General features: G+C 39.0%; 1 protein-coding gene across 1 annotated transcript in view; it reads left to right on the plus strand.

The window, feature by feature from the left end:
* ror1 (receptor tyrosine kinase-like orphan receptor 1) overlaps positions 1–23431 on the plus strand; it is a 152130-nt gene that overhangs the window by 101962 nt on the left and 26737 nt on the right. Inside the window, exons 3-4 of the mRNA XM_059341571.1 lie at positions 6086–6376; positions 6654–6687. Coding sequence (XP_059197554.1) covers positions 6086–6376; positions 6654–6687 — 325 coding nt within the window. The remainder of the gene's footprint in view (positions 1–6085; positions 6377–6653; positions 6688–23431) is intronic.

Raw genomic sequence — 23431 nt, forward strand, 5'->3', positions numbered from 1 at the left:
AGTCCAACAATGGCTTCTGCATATGACAAGCTGCTAGAAAACTAACTTTTCAACAAGTCATATTTAATATACACTCCACCTGGTCCAAAACCCCAAGAAAATTGTTTGTGGGATGCAATATCGGGAGGGAAATTCCTTGAAGGCTGCTGGGATCTCCCACACAGACTTGGTCAGCTTTTTCCTCCCCTTCCTTGATCAATAAGAATACTTGCCAGTTTAATAAGATTATTTATTTTGTGGTGAGTTTGGTCATGTCTCCTGGAGCGGCCCGGGTTTAGATCAGCATATCCTGACAGAGGAAGCATTTAAAATTGCTGTTCTCCTGTCAGCACTGCAGGAATCAGATCCATAAAGTTTTCTGGATATATTCTCAAAACTGTTGCCCAGAGTTATCAGTCAAATCTCACCCCCTCTCCTCGGTTTCCCCCGGGCTTGGACATCCTCCTATTCCCCCACGAAGATACCCTGACTTGGAAGATGCTCAACATGAGACTTTATTGAACTTGACCTTTTATTTTTGCTCTCTCATTTTGACCGGTTTGTTTAATTCATCTCTTGCAAAGCCGAATCTCCCACAACATCCGTCCCACAGCACACTGTGTTTACACAAAAACAGACATTGTGAAACACACAGACGAGGACAGAAGACGGTAGTTTTCTGGACATGATTGAGCAGTTTAGGCAAGATAATGATTATGGTGACCAATCAAGGATGTTTAAAAAGTCATAAATACAATGATACTCCAAACAAATCATAGAGACAGCTTTATTTTTCCACAACAACATGAAATATAAAAAACTACAGAGGCTGCACGTGTGTGTTTGCGATCCCATGTGTTCACAGTAGTGTATCTGTATGTGTGTGTGTGTGTGTGTAAATTAAAGCACGGCCCCATGACTAACATCTGTTTCTTATCTGATGGATGGATGGTGATTGCACCACTTGTTTTGTCTGCAGGCAGCGAATGGTTTTGATTGACCGAGCAGACAGCATTCAGGTAGCGTGGCTCTATCAGTATGCATCAGTAGCAGGAAGTTATCATGCTGAAAGAGGCTCATTATTGGGCTGAAATCAGGGGTGATGATAGTTTACTGAACTCATTTCCCCCTGGGGCTTTCTTTCATTCTTCCTTTCTTTGTTTCATTCTATCCCTCTTGTTTCCTTCACTTCCTTTTCCTCACCCTCTCTTTCTCTGTTGGAGAGTGACCCAACTTTAATGAAATTCACCTTTAGCCATAGCTGGCAATGCTACAGTCCCAGCTCCTCAGTGTATCTGCTGAGTATGTTTAGTTAGCTGTGCAGCCACTCAGGTTTCTGTGCCTGTGTCTTGCTGAGAGCAGCCTGCCTAGCACAGCTTTACTCTCGTGTGTGTTTGAAATTAAATATAGGCACTCACATATAGAAATACATGTCGCTGGTGAGATGAAAAGGTATTGTGTAACTTATCAAGCCTGGAACATGTATAGTTTGTGTGCATTGCGGTTGTGTGGGTGTGCGTGTGTTTACGTTTGTGTGCCTGCGTGTGAGTGTTTGATTGGACAAAACCACTGTGCGCTGATGACAGGGCAGCATTTAGTCGCCTGCCACATTAAAGGGACAGTCCGCAGAAATGGTTTGAGTTTCACAGCACTCCTGGTGCCAAATACCACAACACTCACCACGAGACAATTACATACAGAGCGGCTTTGTTACACAGACATTGGCAGGACATCTTTCTCCTCTTCACCTCTTTTCTCATCATCTCTTCTTGTCATCTCCTCTTGTCTCTTCTCTCCTTTCTTCTGCTCCCCACTGCTTTATTGTCAGTTATTATAACGGCTAATGAAGTGTGCAAGCATGCACGGCTCCAAAAACCATTTTCTTTTCCATCAACTCAACTAATGAGACGGTGATAAAGTGACTCAGTTTGTGTGACCTTGCTGCCTTTGGCAAAGTGCATGTGTCTGTTCTCATTTAATGTATGAAGTGCTTTTTGTTTTTTGATAATATAGTCGGACTCAACAGGCGCATTTAGTCGCTAAAGTGTTGCATCAGCATGTAGGCGAGATTCGGTCCACTACTCTCATAACAGTGTTTACTGGAGCCTCAGATTCCCAGCAGATACCTCAGGAGTTTGTGTTGAAAGTTGGGAAGTCCTATCAAAATGAAAACATACACACACACACACACACACACACACACACACACACACAGAGGCACTTTTATGATGACAAATGTATCACCACCAGTAGCAATGACCTCATGTTGTACCAGTGTGTGTATTTTCACACCTCTGTGATAGTTGTCAGCATTGCATATTGTGTGTTTAAGAGCGGTTATGAGAGGTGACGACCTGTGACGATAGGAAGTGTTGCAACATTTTCCCTATCAGAGCTTGTGTGATGTGTGAGTCACACATTACATACACCATGCGCTGACCTAAAACCACATACCTGCACGTTATTTTTTCAGACAACATGCTTGATTTGTATAAAGTGCATTTTTATCATACTTTTATCCAAAGTACTTTACATTTTGCCTCGAAAACACACATCTGACAATCTGGAGCACTTCCGGGTTCAGTGTCTCAGCAAAGGACATTTCAGCACCCTCTCCATTCCTGCAGGAAGAGCTGAACTGATCTTATGGTTTATTATTCAGAATCAGGTTTGTTGCCAAGTAGGTTACAAAGAATTTGCCTTGGTATTTGGCGCATAACACTAAACAGAATAAAGAGAAAAAAGTACTGCAAATGTTGAGAATAAATAGAATAATATTCAAGAAAAGGATATGAGCTACATACACAGTCAGAAAGAACTAACAACAACACAGATTGACCAAAATGACAGCACTATTCTAAACAAAACTTTCAGAGCTGCTTTTTCTGGCTCTGTGATTGGTTGCACGGTATGTCAATCTACCTCTATTACCCAATAACATGACGGGCAGGATGGGGGGAGAGACAATATGGCAGTTTTGTTTAATTACCCTCACTGCCAGCTTTAAATACAGAAAGAAACTATAAATTATCCATTAGCCTTTCACATTTTGAGGCACGTGGCAAAAGGAAGCTTATATTATTATACAAAAAGAATAATGGTCGCCTCCTACAAGTTGCAAATCTTTGCTGTTCCCATGAATGGTTTTTTTTTGTAGTTATAGTATAAAATGTTGCTCCTAATCAGAGAATACATGCATATTTTACCACTGAATACCAATGGCAGATTTTTAAAAAAAAATGTAATTTGACAAATTCATTTTACATAACACAGCAGAGTGGAGTTTTTATGAGAAAATGGTGTTACTTAATGAAACTGGTCTAATTCTTGATAAATAAGGAACACAGTCAGGTCTTCCAGGAATCTCAGGAGGACTCGTATGGTTGCCTCATGACATTTAAAGTGATTACAAATAGAAAAACAGACTCAACAGATTAAATTGAAACTCATACACTCTGTACATTTTAGTTGTGCTTTTGCATTCCCTTCTGTCAGAGCATGATTCTTAGTTTATAATCATATCAGAGTTTGACCTGGCTATCAATTAGCTACAACCTGTTACACCATCCATTACATTTTATTATCAGATTTGGCCTCAATAATCTATTTACAAGGCTTGTTAAAGCAAACAGAGCACACAGGGGTCTGTGTCAGTTCATTGAATGCTCTTTTAGTGTGTTTGTATTGCTTGGTAGATTTCTAGACTTCTAGACTACTAGCAATAATACAAGAATAAATAGTGTAACTTAATATTTTTTGGTGATGTGGTGTTATGCAAGAGGGTCTCATGTCTACACATACACACACACCTAAGTGAGATATGTGTCTTTATGTCTGCCATTGTAGCACATACATGAGCAAGGGGGTAAGTAGATGGAGAGAGAGAGAGGAAAGAGTGAAGGGGGAGATGGGATGGATGATTCCATGTAGCAGTAAAGTATGTAATTATTAGTAATAGCAAAATGTATATGTTTATTCTGAATACATTCCAAGTGTTTATGAATAAAATATCCATTTGATTGTCCCACAACAGGGACATTTTCAGCTTCACAGCAGCAAGTGGATAGCAAAAATAGAAGAAGAAGAATAAAAAAACTAATAAAAAAAACTTGTCTAATTGTTTTAATCGGTACAATTTTTTCTGAGGACTTTGACATTGACTTCTGGCAGCTTTGTTCCAACTGCAGTGTTGAAATATGGAAAGACGGGCTGTACAAATAATAAAGTCCGTTGTATATTTAAAGAAAGGAGGACAGATAAAAAAAAGTGGGTGAGAAAGGAGAGAGGTGGATCTATGGTCGATGGTGGGAGACTGCTCATATTGTCACACACTTGTTAGTACCACATTGCTGTGTTAAGCCTGGGGCTTAAGGGAGGACAACGTGAGTGTGTGTGTCGTGCACTCACACACACACACACACACACACACACACACACACACACACACACACACACACACACACACACACACACATGTTGAGGCTGTATGCCAAGACAAATGTGCCCACTTCTGTTCTTCACAAACACGTCTAAGGCATACATTTTAAGCACCTCATGACAATATGTTAGCTGCAGGCGTCAGATTAGCTGCACACACAACCACAAGGGTTGCTATAGTGACGGAGAGTACCAACTAAGGGCACGAGCATGCTTTAAAGTGCTTGTGGGACGCTCAAACTACTCCTGAGGGCTGTATCTGACCATTTCTGAAACTTTCCAAAACTGACAATGAGACACTGTGATAAACTTTTAACTGTGACTGACTTTATTTTTTATTCTTTACTAGTTAGCAAAAGAGTGCAACACAAGGAATGCTTGTGCATATGTGACTTTTGACCCTCTTTTAACTGTCTTTTATTTACGACAGATTTATAGGTTGACAGATATTATCGGCCGATACTGGCCTACCAAAAGTATATTGGTATTGGTGTATATGCTGTCCAATATGTGCTGTTTTGAAAACTTTTTTTGCAGAGTGGTGAAAAATCAGTGCACAATTTATATAAAAATGGCCTCCATATTGGTTATCAACGAATTTACTCCCTCTAAAAACAGTATTGTCTCAAAAATCCCATATCGGTCTGGCTATACTTTAAATCATAATTTTCTGAACTGTAATGGTTTTATAACACCAAACAGTTTTTAATCTGTTTTCTTTTAAAACTTGATGACTTTATGATGTATCCGCTGCTTGTGAAGCACTATATAACTTGGAATTTGAAAAGTGCTATTAATTTGCATGGGATAGTAATTATTTAAATGTGTGGATATCCTTGCATATTCAACTATTTGCCTCCATTTTTACTGCTTAGCCTCTATTCGCACAGATTGTAGTTTGTCTGACTTGAATTTGAGATTCCCCTGTATGTGTTTTTCCTCCTTTGTTTGTTTTGGCCGGCTTGTGTAACCAGGAGCATTTCTGCATACCTAAGATGGGTTTTGGGGTTTAGGGAACTTTCCAGAAGTTTTTCATGACATTAACACCAATGTTTTTCCTGCACATTAAACTCTTAGGTGGCCCTCAAGACTGTTTTTGTCTGACCACCTTGAGGAAAAACTCGGTCCGGGGAGATAATCGTGTAAAAATGTTTTCCCTTGTCTTTTCCAACAACTCATTAAAGTGGGTTCTGATTGTTCACGCCTGAAGGTTGTTTGTTCAAAGTTTTTACCCACAGCACAGGTGATGTTGCCTCATAAGCTCACACACAAGCTGGAGGAAACCCTCTGGTATCATATCGCCATGGTGAAAAGTGAAATTAGGTGTCACCACAGCGGCAACCACAAAATAACTTGCAAAACCAGACTTTGAATATGTGTGTCTGAAAACAGAGTTGTTTTACCACAATTTCTTTATACAGCATGTTTTTTTGTTATATCCTGCTCTGATGTAGTGCCCTGAGTATTGTTTGATTTATGTCTTAGTTCTTGGCCTCGTGTCATAAACTGTTTTCTTCTCCTTTTGTCTTTTTCTCTCTCAATCATCTCACCCATGACGCTTATTCTCACTTGAACCCACTTTTATATAGTTTTGAAACGTATTCCTTTTTAAGTTTTATCTCCCTTGTGTTCATTCCTTTCATCCCTCTTGTTCCTCTGTGTCTTCCAGGGTCATCCTTCATTCGTCTTGAAGCTCCCATGAACAACATCACCACCTCTCTTGGCCACACAGCCGAGCTTTTCTGCCGTGTGGCCGGCAACCCGCCGCCCACCGTCCGCTGGCTGAAAAACGACGCCCCGGTGGTGCAGGAGCCACGGAGGATCTCGTACCGATCCACGCCTTACGGATCACGCCTCCGCATTCGCAACCTGGACACGACTGACACGGGCTACTTCCAGTGCGTGGCCACCAACACCCAGGGCACCGTGTCCACGACGGGCGTGCTGTTCGTCAAATTCGGTAAGAGGAGTGCCGACACCAGTGTCTGCCAAGCATTTAGAAGCTTACTGGCGTGCAGATGTGATAATGAAGTGGCTTTATGACGAGCGTTTTACGCACTTACTCTGACAAACAAAGACATTTTTTCCGACTCATCTTTTCCTACTGGAGATCTGGCTCCTTTCAGCAACACTCCTCTGCACTGATTCTCGCTTGTAGCTGGCAGCTTGTGCAGAGAAAAATCTGGGAGCAATATTGTTTATCCTGTTGTAAAAAATCCCCTTGTCTTCTTTTCCAGATCCAGCCCCTACACCTCTGGCAGGAAGGCCAACGTAAGTTGCTTTTCCTCTATCCATTTTTCTCTCTGTCAGTCTGTTCATACTGTACTTATCAGGATATAATACAGGGGGTCGATTTATCGCTTCCAGGTAGATTTGCAAGTCCTACAGAGCTTTTGCATGCACATGCATTGGCTGCAAGTGGATTCTTGATTTTTCTGAGTTTTGATTGGTGGTTTATTACAAAATCAAAGCTTGCTGTTTGCAAATTTGATTAAATAAATGTTGCCCTGGATCATATGAAGGGAAAGAACAGGATAACAAATTTCTTTTGATTTACTATCTATGCTGGTAATCATTATTAGGTTCCTTTCTGATGTGTCCATAATAGAAACATTGAATTATAGAGAATACAAAGGACATGACTTACCAGATAAGGTAAATTGATCAAAGTGTTTCTGCTGCTTGTTGACATATTATCTGATTCACCTGATATAAACTGTGGATATAAGCCTTCCATTGAGTGCCTATTTCAGATACCAATCTCCTCATTTTTCACTACTTTCACTATCTATTTTCCACGGCCAGCACTGACACAGCACCGTGGAGATTAGTTGACATATTATCTCCTGATTCAGTCTGAAAACGATGAAATGCTGCATTGTTTTTCCTTATACTGCTTCTTGCATAGAGCCACCCTTAAAAAAGAGCTCTGCAGCATATTCATTGAGTAATCACTCACATCATAACAAGGCTTGGTCTGTAATTTTCCATTTTATTGGTGCAGGTCTCAGTGTGGCTAAATGAATATTTAATATGAGCCTTTAAATCCCAAATGTCTGATGCTCTATGCTGCTGTTTCTGCCCAACCATCCCAGCTCACATGGTTCACATTTGAATATGGACTGTGTACACTCAGCCGTGGGCCACAGTTGGAATGTGGACCATGTGGACTCTGTTGGGTGGGAACGGGACTGTTCACCAATCACAAACCAGATGTTGACGTCTATAACACACTATAAAGTCTCTATATAACACGCTGAAACTGGATTAATTTACTATCAGCCAACTTTAATCAGAAAACAGGGCATGATTCAAAATGTTATCAAATTTAAAACCTGTGCACTTCATTTTAGTAAGGGCTATAATAAAGTTTTTCTAATTAAGAGGGAATATCCTGTGCTTACTAGAGAGTACATGTGATTGACTGAAGTCTCCCTAAAATATTGCCTATTCTGAAATGAGCTAATTTCAGAAAAATGATGAATGTGCATATCTGTCTCTGTGTTTTTGCTTTATAACCTTTTATAATTACCTTATTAATCAGCTGACAGGACAGAAAAACCAACCGCAGTCCTAATCTCTTAACTTGAGCATGCATATCAAATTAAACAGGGTATTGACAGCTGCAAATAAAACAAAAAAATGTTTTCACCAAGTATCCATAAATTCAGTCCACTAAAAACATTTTCATGTTCTTGGCGAGGGGAAAAACTGCTGCCCAAATCAAAATTTAGTTTGAATCTGGCGAGCGTCCTTTGCTTTGTTTTGACGTCTCCTCAGTGCTGGTGGATAAACTCTAAAAAACTTTCTCAGTTCGTTTGATTCTCGCAGGATCAAAGGAATTAAGCTGGATGATTTTCCCCAATGACATTATGGCAAGGCCTGCTGCCATGTTCCATGCGGCGTTCTGTGAATCAAAACTGCTGGCACACACAGGATATCAGACACTTACTAAATCCACTCACACACTAAGACGACTGCATACACACACGTTTGAGGAAACAGTCGTGCTCCGTTTCAAACATCTGTTTCTACCATTCCTCTGTTTACATGTTTTTGATTTTATTTTTATTCCTGTGCAACTAAATTGCAGCTTGTTTCATAGATGAGACGGTTGGCTCAAAAAGAAATCACAATGCATTTTTCTCAAGGGAGTTTGGAATAATAAAGAAAAATCAAACAGGCTTGCCTAAAACAACAACACTGTGATAACAGTAAAATAAAATAAATGCATGGATGTGATTTTTGTTAAATTACACATTGACGTAAGAGATTATGGGCCAAACATTGCGAGCCTGGCATAGTATGTAATCATTAGAATTTTGTAATCCAATTTCTCACATCAAAGGAATGATTTTGCAGCAATCTAATAAAAATCCTTGCAGACTCCATCTGGATATTTTGAAGGGCTTTCATAAAATACTTTCTTAAGGTTTTCCGATCCTGCTTCTCGATTGTGATGCATTTTTTAGTCCATTTTCTAAGTCTATAAAAAGTCTTCAAAGGCCTAAGTGGTGATAAAATATGCCTTTTTCACAAAAGAGATGTGTTTCTTTAATTGGAGTTAGGACCATAAAAATCACAAAATGATGATATTAATCAATTTCCGTTGCACAGCAAATACTTTTTATTTGATATTTAGTTCAAATACATGAGACTACAAACATGTGTCCCAAAGACAACACAATACACAACATTTTCTGATGTTCCAGTTGATTAACTTAAGTTTTAGGACTGTTTTAATCTTAACATTTTATAGTTTCAAACATCTTGTGGCACAGCTTTAACATGCCAGACATCATTTCCAAGTTTGCATAAATCCAGTTCTCCTTGTGTTGTTTTGTTTCCTGCCAACTTGTGAAGGAAAGTGTTGTAGTTAACCGAAGACCAGCATGCGATTTTTAGTCTCATTACAGTCATTACAGACTTCATTTAAACGGACAGGGGCCTCCTTTGACTGCGGTGGTAGTGGGCCGATCACGTCTGCTGCTCATCATTAATGCCACAGCCAACTTATTAGCGGTAAAGCAAGGTGGCAGGCCGTCAAGAAGACAAGGTCACCTAATGATGACACGTGATGACCTGCAACTGCTTACCTCATGCCGCAGCTGTTCAAACGTCAAAACTTCTGCTTCCCAACTCGTTTTCGGAAAGACATCTGGTCCAGACGCTTGTCAGCTTTAGTGAAATATACTTTTTTGTACCCCCCACTCTCTCCCATCATCTCCGCATTCAGCAGAGAGCGTTACACAGAGACCTCACTGACTTCCGCTTTCTTGGGATAATTTAGCCACAAATATTACTCACAAATTTGGGGGAAAATTTCTTGCCACCCACCTTGTTGAACCTGAATATAACATGAACTTCATGTCCTCGGTGTTGTCTTTGCTTCTCTCTGTGCTCTGATTTCCATATCCCTCTACGCTGGGCTTAAGTATACACTCTGTGGTGTGCGGGACATTACAGTGTGTGTGTTCGTATATATCCTCAGGGTTGGGTTTTTGAGAGAAGCCACAGGCAAACTCAGAGCTGACAGCTCCGAGGTTTCAACTACGATTCAGGCAGCTCGTGTCCAAAGTGGCTGTGTAGGACCAGAGCAGAAAAGTAAAGCAGAGCAGGTCAGAAATTCAGGAAGGAGACAGGAGGATGAGGACAGGAGAGATGGTGAAAAGACTGAAGCAAGAACTTTTCGTTAAGCACAGAAATTTTGGGTCTTTTAACCCTCCTGTTATGTTGCAGGTGAAATTGGCCCATTTCAAAGTTTAAAAATCTAAAAAAAAAGTATTTTTTCTTTAAAAGAAAATATTTAAAGATGTACAATAATATATATATCTTTTTAAATCAATGTAATTTAATGTACATTAAAAAAAGTTTGAAAATGCATTTTTTTTAAAAGAAAAACGAGTGAATTATCCTCATCGAACCATGATCTGTGAGAGGTAAAGAACACCATTGCACTAAATATTGATTGAAATGGTTAGTAATGGAGTTATTTATGAAATATAAAGAATGTTTATTGGGATTTTTTAGTTTCTGAAACTTTTGGATAATTAAATATGCACCGGGTCAAATTGACCCATTGAACATTATTGCTGTTCCTGAGAACCAAACATAACAGGAGAGTTAAAGTATGTCGATTAGAAGTCACAAGTCGTTAAAAACAAGTTTATAAGTTAGAAGGATTTATTTATCATTTTCATAAGCAAACTGCAAGTAAAGTTGAAAGTCTTTTCGGTCTCTAGATGCCGTGTTAAAATGACACAGTTCAATTTTCCTTGAAAAGTATTTGTTGATTGTGTGTTAATAGTCCATTCAATATGGAGGCCCTATGATTATATGTATGGTGTGCAGCTATGCAAAGCCTGTCTGTTGCTGTCTTTTAATTTTTTATTTTCCCGGGATTTTGCATGATCAAAACTTGAAACACAATGGACATTTCGGGAAATACACTTATGCCTGGTTTTGCAGAGTTGGATGAGGAGGTCTACATCACTCTCATGTCTTATTGATAAATATGTAATAATAATAATAATAATAATAATAATCTTTATTTATAGAGCACTTTTCAAATGACATGTTACAAAGTCAAGTTAAAAACAGACATAAAACAAAAGATTAAAGTAATATTAGAAAATTACTTCATACTGTGCAAATAAGACAGGTCAAGGGAAGTTAAAATTCAGGTAAAATCAGGAAAGGCTCTCCGATAAAAGTATGTTTTAAGAAGAGACTTAAAAGAGATCACTGACTCAGCCGACCTGTTTTCCGACCCGTTTTCCTCAGGCAAGTTGTTCCAGAGCCTCGGGGCAGACGATTGCCCTGGCTCAGAATAAAAATAGAGGGAAAAGCTAACCTGGCTCTGTCCAAATGTAGCTAAATCCTTATACCAGTGCCTTTAAAGTTCACAATTTAACACGTTATACCTCATTCATTTAATCCATACAAAAACTGTGTCATAATACAAGGAGTGTCATAATACCAATTTGTGGTTTTATGTGCAGTTAGAGCTATTCCTTTTATATGAAGTCTCACATCTGTAACTCTAAATCTGTTCAATTTTTAATCCTAAATTTGTCGTTATGACACAAGCTATCACTAACTAAAAGAAAGATGGGTGTATCTTCTGTTCACCATGCCCACGCTCCTCCTCTGCATTCTCCTCCCTCCATATTTCCTCCCCTCCTCCCCTTCTTGGAGATGTTTTAATAGAGCCAGAATAAACACAGGGTGAGGGGAAAAAGTCTCGCCTGCCAAAATTAGACCCCCAACTTTCTCCGTCTCTCTCTCTCTCTTTCTTTCTCTCTGTACGCTGCCACACTTCCTTCATTTGTAGAAAAAAAAGATGGAGACGGCGGGAGAGTGAAGGAGGGAGTGAAAGAAAAACAGTGTTAGCAGGGTAGGAGGAGGATGGTACCATTAACACTCAGGGGTTGCATGTTGTTCTTTGATTCCCGGGTTCTGCGGGGTCGGCGGCGTTCAGGTGTGATTAGCTGTGTGAGCCGACGGGAGGTTTAGCTGTACGCTCAGATCAGAGGCAGTTAATAACTCCTAACTGAGGCCTGCGTGCAAGCTGCAAAAACTCTGACAGAGCAGGCTAAAACTGTACATGACGCAATTGCACACTCCTTTCTTTTCTGTCTGTCTGTATTTTCTTTTTCTTAGATTTCTCAAATTAAATTAGTCAATAGGATTAATCAGATCTTCCTCAGACACATGTTTGGCAGGCCGGCTAGGCAGAAGATTAACTTTAAATGACTTTTATTAGTTTTTTAGTTTAGTCTTTTTGTCTGATAAAGTCATCTAAATGAGGAATTCATCTAAGAAAACTAACAGCGTGGCAAACCAAAGACATATAGCACAAATTAATCAGCATTCACATCAGTAAAATAACAACTTTACTATAGTATTTGAGTGAGGCATTGTGCTCATGATGGGTTGCAAAAAAAAAAAAGTATTTTCTGACTTGGAGTTTTGTATGTTTATTGTTGAAGGGACAGTGCCCCCTAAAATATTTTTCCTCTTGTTGGTAAGGCAAGGCAAGGCAAGTTTATTTGTATAGCATCTTTGAACAACAGGGCAAGTCAGAGTGCTTAACACAAAACATCAAAAGCATTAGAAAGAGATATTTATAAAATTACATTCAAATATAACATTTTAAGACTGAAAACGAGGAGATAAAATATTTAAGAAAAATATAAAAGTACATTCAAATATAAAATTTTAAAATTGAAAGCAAGCTGATAGAATATTTAAAAAAAAAATCAAATGTCAAAGGAAAATAAGTGACAGTGGACTATTACTGAAAGGCAGTGGCAAACAGAAAAGTAATTGTAGTTCAGTTTATCAGTCTAAATTGGTTTCAGTGTGTTGGAGATATTGGCAGTAGAGAGCTTCCTTTCTAATATAAGGAAACTCAAAAAAAAGTGTGAAAAAGTGGCAGAACATACATTAGAAATGGGTCAGCAGCAATGTCTCCTTCAAGAAAACGTGATCCGGATACTCAACATAATCCACAGACCTTGTTATAAGCAGTTTCATGGAACTATTTTCTTTCTACTGACCTACACCCTTTGACCTTATCTACAGCTCAGCTATCAGCTAAATGGGGGACAGCACTAATGTTTACACTGTCAAGAGCATCAACATTTTTTTTATTAAACCTCATAACAGTATATTGAGTAGTTAAAATGAACCCTACCTTTATTCAAATAAATGACATCAATGCATGAAGAATAATAATCCAATATGTTTTAGAATAGCATTACAACTAAAAATCTGAGTGGGTCCATTCTGCATAAGAAATACTTTTACTTTTGATACTTTAAAAACATTTCGATGCTGATACTTTTGTACTCTTACCTGAGTAAGTTTTGAATGCAGGCGTTTTACTTGTAGTGGAGTAATTTCACAGTGTGGTAATAATACTTTTTCTTAAGTAAGGGATCTGAATACTTTTTCCACCACTAGTTAGGAAAAATGAAAATAGTTCCTAGTTCCCTGCTTACAACAAGGTCTGTGTATTATCTTGAGAAAGAGGGTTATGGTTGCTGGTGAGTTTTTAAAAATATGTAATAGCATAGTATCACTGCCATATAGTATAGTATATCTCCAACTCCTGGTTACTCACACCAAAACAATTTAGACTGATAAATTGCACCACAGGTAAGAGGAAAAAAATATGTATTTTTGAGTTAACTGTCCCTTTAACGTGGCCATATAGTGGGGCGGATTAGCTCAATATTTTACAACAATCGTTCACTTTGTGATAAAAGCATGAAATTTGGTAGATGTGTTGGTGAATATGTTTCGAACAAATCTGGATATTGGGCCACCTCAAAAGCGCCCCCTAGTGGCCGTGGCAGGCATTTGTTATACGAATAAATCAATGATGAATAAAAACTGCCCTTTTAATAATACCAACTGGTGATGAATTGTATATTGTTGGAAAGCCTGATTAGTCACCTTTACAACGAGGTACAACTTGTTAGGATCGTGCATTCATGGAATGAGCAACGGGGCTAAACGTGTGGGTAGCAACCCCCAAAAATGTGCATCCCCTGTGTAGTGGGGTGGATTAGCTGAACAACCGTTCATTTTGTGATAAAAGCATCAAATTTGGTACACTCATTGCTGAATACATGTTTAATGAATCTGGATATTGGGCCATCGCAAAAAAAATTCTGATGGCTGTGGCGGCCATTTTAAAAAATGGCCGCTTTTAAATGGCCATTTTTAAAAATGGCCGCCACAGCCATCAGAATTTTTTTTGCTGGTGGTTACTGGCGAGGAATGCTTTGCCTACCCTACAGCTGCTGTTTCATGTTTTCAGCACCACAAATATAATTTAGAGACATGTTAAAGTGACAAAAGCTTTATTACAGTCTAATAGAAAAGAACATTAACTTTGTATAACATTTTATTAGGTCTTGATATTCCCATTCACAGGCTACGGCCTCCTCTTTGGCTTGTATTCTTCTGTTGCTCCTTAAAAAGAAAAAATAATTTTCAATATTGTATGACCTGCAACAATAAAAACAAAACACATTTAGACAGAGAAAAAAATCATACATTTTAAAAATTTTACTAGGGTTACTTGTAGCAGGTTACTCTTTCTGGCAAAATCCTTGTACTGAGGTGTGTGACTTAGTCAGTGCTGCGGCAGGGTATCCTGAGTTGAAACTGTTTGGAATCAATGTTCACGGGAGAGTGTGGATTAGCTGCCATGTACACTGCTCAAAAAAATCAAGGATACGCTTTCATCTCATGTCAGATCTTGATCAACAAATTATTTACAGTGAGTCATCCAGTGATATTCTCAATAGCTTTAAATGATTCTTTGACCCAGAAAATGTATATTTTGACACCAAGATCGACCTTCTAAGTGGCTTGGAAGATATATTGGTTCTCATAGACTTATGGCTTATATGGCTGCCGTCTCCTATCTGCAATCTTGATGAAGTGGCTCCTACCAAAAGTTGAAACCTTTAGTGATAGAGAGCATGTGGAAAAATTTTGGTGCTTTTGTCCGGCGTGTCCCTTTCTTCTCAAATCTGGTCCTAAGCCGCCTGACTAACTGTGATGGAGTTATAAAATACATTTAAAAAAAGAAAAAAAGAACAACATGGGCAAAGGAGACATTACATATAGTGTGTGTGTGTGTGTGTGTGCAGAGAGGGATGTCCACATTCCACAGGACATCATTTAACAGCGTCTTATTAAGCTTTCACACCCAACAGCCACTGATACATGTTCCAAGCTAACTAGCTAGCTTAAGTACCTATTTTTGCTATCTTGCTAATTTACTTTTCTGCCAAGGCCCATGATGATTGTTTTTCTCTTTAGCCTTTATGATGTTCATAGCATATTTTATTCATAATTATAACAGGTGAAATAAAATATTTAGACATACCTTGATGGACAGTCCACTGCACTGCTTGTCCCAGGAAGCAAATGCTAGCTAGCTCATTTGCTAGCTAGCTCGATGGCTAGCCCGATTGTGGTGGGGCAGGAAAAATAACTGAAAGAGTGTCTAACTGGATTTTTGTTAATTTAATATGTGTATTTACATTTTTTAATTTATGTTTGTATATTTAGTTTACATTTTTTAAATATTTTAAGAAATAATTTAAATATTTTTTGTAATTTTAACGAAGAAAATGACTGCTATGGCCACTAGGGGGCGAATTTGCGATGGCCTAAGATTCAGATTTGTTTGAAACATATCCACCAACACATCCACCAAATTGTGTGCTTCTATCACAAAATAAACAATTCTTGTGATTTATTGAGCTAATCCGCCCCACAGGGGATGCACATTTTTGGGGGGTGCTCCCCACACGTTTAGCCCCGGTGCTCATTACATGAATGCACGATCCTTACAAGCTGTACCTCGTTGTAAAGGTGACTAATCAGGCTTTCCAACAATATACAATTCATCACCAGTTGGTATTATTAAAAGGGCAGTTTTTATTCATCATTGATTTATTTGTATAACAAATGCCTGTCACGGCCACTAGGGGGCGCTTTTGAGGTGGCCCAATATCCAGATTTGTTCGAAACATATTCACCAACACATCTACCAAATTTCATGCTTTTATCACAAAGTGAACGATTGTTTAGCTAATCCGCCCCACTAATAATCAATATTTGTATAATAACAATGCATGAAATGACTGCGTGTAATGTGATCATACAGCACGTTATCACCCGTCTCTGCCTTTCCCCTCACCTCAGGAGCTTTAGTGTCTTGCAGCTCATTGTTTTGGTTTTGCAGCCCATAACTTTACTGTTTTGGTTCAGTCTCTTTGCTCATAAAGTGCCACAGCACGCAGCTGTTTTCAGTAAAAGGTCTAAAAAGAACACTGTATACTCCCTTCTCAGCACCAAACAGCAGAGATATAAAGCTAGTAACTAGCTGGTGAACATGGTGAAGCACTTAAAAACTCAGGAGTAGGTGGAGACTGAAAGCGATCAGAAACACAACTCCGAATGAACACTAATGTTGCTTTGTTGTGTTATAGCTTGTTACCCACCCCCCCCCCAAAAAAACACTTGTTTCAGGTTTAATCTCATTATTTTATAATTTCATGTACGATTTCCAAAAAAAGTTGACATCGTTTTTTTAATCTGACAGCAGCGATAAACAGACTTTATGCAACGTTGCCGCTGATCTGAGTCTCTGTCTGTGTTTATAATAGAGGGGTTTTCTCCCTGTTTGAAAAGATTAATGCCACTACACCCTGGCTGTCAAGACTGTTTAAATTTCTCAAAACTTTCCCCACCGCTTTTCTCTCAGCACTGGCAAAAAAAGCAATTACAAAAATAGCTGATTTTTTTTTTCCTCTTTTCCCTCCGCCTCGCCTCTCCGCTTTCTCCTCTGTCTACCCTGTGCTGGAGAATAAAGAAGACAGGTTTAACAAAGAACAGATTCTCTCTGTACTGTCTTTTTCTGGCTTCTTTTTTGTCTATGCTCTGACTTTTCTGATGCTTGCTCAATCGTCTTGAACATCTCCCCAGTTTTTTTTTTAATTGATGATTGACAGTATTTTGTGGAAGATGTTCTCTGCTGTTCTTCTCTCCATTATTGTACTTCAAAAACAAAAACAAAAAACAATATTTTACCTCATATGTTGATTCAAACTGGTTAATCCAATAATCACACATGCATGAAAGTGCAGGTTTGTAAAAGATGAAGTCTATGTGGAGCTAGACTAAGACCTTTATTTACTTTTTGCTAATTTTTTTGCAATTAATATCTCATTTGAGATCTTGTTTGGGTCTAATTTGAGGGGTCAGAGCAACTGAGAGAGTAATACAGTGTATCTTTTCCTGCAACTTCTGTGTGTGAATGTGCATATATATATATATATATATATATATATATATCTGTGTGTGTGGCAAGACAGCAACCAACACACGATGGACAGCTCTATAATTAGGCAGCTGTCAACACTCTGGATTATATTGACCTCCAGAGCTGACGTGACAGGGACTGTGAGGCCCGTGCTGCCATCAGCCCACTGGCAATCCAATTATACAGTCGAAGCATCAAAGAGTTAAATAAGAGGCAGTAATTTGTCTTTGCATCGACAAGACCGTAGCGTGTGTCTCACCTACAGCGGAGCACGGGTTGACTGACAAATTAGTTTAAGGAAGTAGTTTCTAAAATGTGTAATGACTTGAAGATGTCACACAGCGTTGATCTGGAAGCCTGCTCGGACTTGTTCAAAGGCATTAGGCGCTTAAATATGTGTGTACAGTAATCATCACAGATTTATTGATACCCTGAAACCTCTCATCTCTTCTCCTCTCCCGTCTACAGCAGCTGTTGTGAAAGGCTTGTACTTACCATGTCTGTGTGATTAGCTTCTGATTTATTAAGACGTGCCTGTGGCTGCCTTCTAGGTGTGTTCAGTGAGTGTGGGAGGATGAAAGGATGCCGTCAAGGGGTTTTGATCTGGCAAACATCAGCAAAGCATCGAAAATGTCTCATTAATGAAGGAACAACATGTCAAAACATTAACTTAAGCTGCAATTAAGCTCTCGGCTGAGATAATTATTTAGGGAATCTGCAATAGATATTTAGCTCTTAGCTATATCTTGCATGATCTTTGTCAAGATTTAGACTGACGGGCAAACCAACAAGCTGACTGATCTGACTGTGTGGCAGAAATTATAATAATAATTGATAAAAGTATTGCCACAAGGCAAATGTCTTATCAATTTATTGCCACATTGCATCAGCTGCTAACTGAACATCATCTTTAAGTTTAGTGACTGCACCTCTTGTGCAAACAATATCTGTTATTGCCAAATATTGTGTTTGTATATGATTGGCATATATTCAGTGCAGCTCCCCTGCAGTCTTCTTTGTGGTGCCTTCACTTTTAATATTGTAAAATAGAAGGTAATTGGCTTTTAGCGCCCAAAAGTTCAAGTGCAGGTTGAGATACCTCATTAAATACACAGGAATATTTCATCAATATCACAATATGGCAAAAATATGTGTTGAAATACCAAGTCTGTGTCTGTCCCAGCCTACAAATTGTGGCATTCTACAGACTTCAGGAAAAAGCGTTATTTTGGTACAGGTCCTTGCAAAGAAAAAAGAAAAAGGGATATCATACCATAGTCTTTTTAATATTTTTCAATTAAAGTTGCATAATGATACAAAATCATGATTTGCTCCAATAGTTGGACTCATATTGTAATCACATTATCAGTCATATAATCACAGTTGTATATTTGCTGCCCCAGTTCCCATGATCCCCTCAATAGAAACAGTAAGTTGTTTTGGGAAAATATGCTTATTAAAGAAAGCTAATTATATTTCTCAAAATGTTGAACTATTGTTTTTAATCCATTAAGAAAAAGATGCACTTCACAGATAACACCTTAGATGGTAAACAGTGCAGTGTTGGTGTGTCTCGGTGCAGATTCTGAAATGAGGCAGAAAAGTTTAATGTGCTGCTAGGTCCACATTTAAGGTTAAACGCACGTCCACCACTTTAAAGCCTGTCTCTCTGCTCACTCTGCCGCTCTTCATACAGTGTGTGCTGTTTCTGGTCACAATAGGCTCTCGGCTCAGACTGTGAACTTGTCTGCGCGGTATTGAGAAACTTTGGATTTTGGTTTCACTTCTCCTCACCTCAGTGCCAGTGTCAACACTGCTGTGGTTCTCAGATGCTGGCCAGGATTGATGATGATTTGCTCCACACCACAAGCATCACACCCATTCAGACTGAGGGGATGACAGGCCCACTCAAGTTTTGGATGCACTACTCCTCTGCCACATACTGATCCACTTCAGGAGTCCACATAAGACCAACGCAGGGGGTTTTGCTTAACTTCTTTCAATTTGGGATTGAAGTATTTTCACTCTGGAACTCTTTCAGACGTACTCGGACCTGCCAACAACAGGCTCTGTACCAGTGGAGCTTTCTCAACCCATAGTTTAACTAAAAGCTGTTGCAGTATTCCCAAATTGCATAGCAGTCCTCTAAACTGCCAAACATGGAAAATGGATTAAACTTTCTTGGCAAAAGGTAAAAAAGGGAATTTAGTCAATGTTTTCACATTCACTGATACACAAGTGAAAACAAAGACAGCCTACTGAGACTTTCTCCACCTCTGTTCTCTATTCCTTTTGCATGTCCGGAGTAGACTGGGTTTTTTTTCTCTCCTTCTGTCTCAAAAGGCTTTTTACCCACACTCATATATGCACACTTAAAGTTAAAGAACTGCACACGCAGTTACTTTTACAAACCCTATCTCTCACACGTGTTTAGTTAAGCCCTCGGTGGGTCTTAATTGCCGTCTTGTTGTGGATTCTTTTTAGCACAGTGCTGATTGATTGGGGATCAGGGCCCTAATATGGCTCATCGGGGACAGGCCCTTTGACATGGCCTGGTCCCAGGGCGCCGACACTGTTTGAAACCGGAGCTCTCGCCACAGCCCCCTCCCACAAGCCTGGATGCCTCTCTGCTAAATGCTGCGCAGGTCAGGGGGCTCCACATACACACAGGCAGGCACATGTGAACACACACACACTTGGGTCGGTCATGATGTGCAGCCCGCTTTAACTGTTAAAGCAATTTACGTTATTAGGCGTCAGTAAGAGCGTAAGTCTGTCTTTACACACTTTACCGCACACCACGAGTTTCACGCACAACTCATTACGAACAAGGCTTTCACACTCAGCTTGGACAAGGCCCACTTCCTGTTTCCTGTTTCCCAGAATCCCCTGTGTCTGTCTGTTGGTGATCCTGTTGGCAGGTCTGGTCAAGGTCAGGTCTGGTAAGAAAGAGTGTGTGTGCATGTTTTCTTTTTTTTTCTTTTTTTCAGTTTCTCCCTGAGGGTTACAAGGCCTAGATGGGGTTTGTGGGGTTTCCCTGAACTTTGGCCTGAACCTCCCATGAACACACATATGCACACACTCCAACTCCTGCAACGAAAAAAGAAAAACACACATACATGCAGACGTGTATGCACAGAAAGCGTTCTGTCTTTGCCCTTTAGTGGCGGTGTTGGAGTGTGTGAGGGAGACAGAGGGAGGCACAGTGTACCTTGAGTATTTCTAGGTATAAATAGAGGCTTTTGTTTGCAGTTTGGACTTGTATCCCGCGAGTCTGAGCCAGGGGATATTTAACAATTTGTACAGCTTAACAGGATCAATTCAGTTTGATGTAGAGAGTGTTGATAAAGTAAGCCCTTCAAGTTGAAGTCAGTTTATTGATTAATGTTGTTTTTTATTGGTCCTGGCGCCTTCCAAATTGGATGCCTACAGTATGATGAGAGGATGTTTTGGGTTGTGATTAAGCAAGTCAGTACCATAGAATTAGCTTTTTACTAGTAAGACATTTTGGTGTCAAGCTTTGACAACATCACACTGGTCACATGAACACCAATGTGCTACCTGACGGCAGAGATTGCAGTATTTAAACAATAAAAATAGTATTAAGAGTAATATAAACACATAGACATACACACGGTGACATAAAAGTGACAAACCGAAACAAAAGTCAATAATTTAGTTAAACCAAACTAAAGTTGTTGGGTTTTTTTTATAGCATTAAGACCTCAACGGGTTGAGAGTTTAATTGATAAATCATCATTATTTTCCAAGTTTGTATACAATTTTTTTACCTATATAGTATGTTTGTCCTTGCAGCAGTCCACTCCTTAACCTTGTCCCCCTTCGTGCCAAAGAGAGAATTCAACACACAAGAAAATAAAATAAAGCAGCACGTTCTCCTACATCACTCATACAGGCCACTTATAATAAATCTGTTGGTACAAGTGGTTCTTGCATGAGGCCCAGTGTTATTAGTGTCAACAGCATCATGATCTGTGTGTTGCCTGTTATTTCCCCTCTCGACAAATCTAATAGCGTCTAGAGAAATAAGCCAGAATAGTGGCCTGGAAGTGAACTGTGTGGACGGGGAGACGTTCAATATGAACAATCTCAGGCTGCCAGTCGATGACAGCAAAAAAACTTGTAAAAGTTAGCTAAATTAATTTCAGCATTCTAGACGTCTGTGTTCGCTCGTCTTTTCAGCTCCCAGATATGTTTTTGTAAAGATAAAATCGTTTTCGTATGCAAGAATCTAAGTTGTCGGTGTAACCTGAATTGGTCCCTGAAGGCCAGCATGTGGGTGGGCTGAGGCCCGATCAAATGATGGAGACGAGGCAAGAAAAAAAAGTTGGTGTGTTTGTTAATTTTATACTTGAACATACAGTACTGCTCAAAAGTCTTAGGCAGGTGTGGGAAAAACGGCTAGAAGAATTGATGCTGGTTTGAAGGCAAAGGGTGGTCACACCAAATATTGATTGTTTTTTATTTTTCTTCTTTTCCCTCATTTTGCATTTTGTTAATTGATGAAAAAATCACTATTAACATTTCTATTTTTGAAAGCATTCTTATTTTACAGCATTTTTCCACACCTGCCTAAAACTTTTGCACAGTACTGTATTTGTTTTAACTTTGCCTCTTCAAGCTTTAAACTAAATTGCAAGTGCAGCCGTAGGTCCATCTTTAACTGAAGAACAAAACAAAGAGTCAGCACACTAAATAATGCTTCCATTAATATATTTATTGAATAGGAGCCGATTCCAGCTGACATTGCGTTAATAGTGGTATAGGCTACACCCTGGACAGGTCACCAGACTATTGCAGACATATAGAGAAAGACAATCACGCTCTCATTCACACCTACGAGCAATTTAGAGTCCCCAATTAAACCTAAGTGTATGTTTTTGGACTGTGGGAGGAAGCCAGAGTACCCGGTGAGAACCCACGCTGACACAAGGAGAACATGCAAACTCCAAACAGAAGAGCCGCAGGCTGGAGTCGAACAGGCGGCCCTCATGTATCCCGATAAATAAATATGCCTATAAATTATGATGGCTATGAAATTAATCCTAAAACACAATAAATATAGAAATAAATGTTTTTTCAAAGCACTAATTTTGTTTATTTCTTAGGAGTTTTATTTGATAATTCCACAGTTGTTTATTTCGGGGGACTTTTATTTCATATTTATTTTCATTATACTTTTACAGGCATATTTCTTTATTTTTTTAATATTGACTTGAACACCATTCCATATCATCCCTCCTCTCTGTTTCTTTTCTCTTCCCTAAATCAATTTGTGGCTTTGTATTTCCCACTCTGTGACAACTCGAGGCAGGAAGTTCATATAAACACACAGAAGAGTGATGTCAGATAAACACATACTTGGTGGACCATGTTGTAAATACGGGTGACAACTCTGAGGGTGTCAGGCCCTTGTACCAACTGAATAATGTGCTGCTTAGTCTTTGTTTTCAAGAGTGGAGCCTGTAAATTAGATTTTATTGGAAGATCCGGAGCCATGGCTGTTGTGTGAAAAGGCTGGAATTTTTAGTGTGTCCCACTTTCCAGTCATTCCAGTATTTTGAATTATTATGTGTTAAGCCCACACTCCTTTTGTGTGGCTTTTCTGTTTGTGCTTCATCACATAATACCTGACTTATTTCCCCCGAAACCCCCAGAAACTTCAGACAACATGCCTGAACTCTCTGAATATTGGATGTGGGTTTTATGTGCAGACAGAGAAAGCAATAACTGTAGTGATGCATATCGCACAGGAAGAGGCTTCCCAGTCAAGAACAAAACTAACTAGTGTATGTCATAAGTAGTCATCACTAAGTCATCAGTAAGTTATGCAGCTGCAATGTATTTTGGTATAATGAGGCTACTGTCAATGGATGAATTCATGACTGCAGGGGAAGTCAGCAAGAGTTTGATTTTGAGAAACTGGCTGCAAAGATTCACAGAGAAGTTGTCATCCAAAAAATCATCAATTATTTTGAAGAAAAAGTCAAAATTATCTGATTCAAGCTTCTTTATTCAGAATATTTTCTGGTTTCTTTACTCCCATGACATTTTTAGACCAAAAATCAAGGACACATAAAAGCAGATACCTTTGTAAACATTATTTTCATGTGCCATTAATGGAGTAAAAACTGCAATAAA

This window comes from Centropristis striata, chromosome 9 (genome assembly GCF_030273125.1).
Source record: "Centropristis striata isolate RG_2023a ecotype Rhode Island chromosome 9, C.striata_1.0, whole genome shotgun sequence".
Lineage (NCBI taxonomy): Eukaryota > Metazoa > Chordata > Actinopteri > Perciformes > Serranidae > Centropristis > Centropristis striata.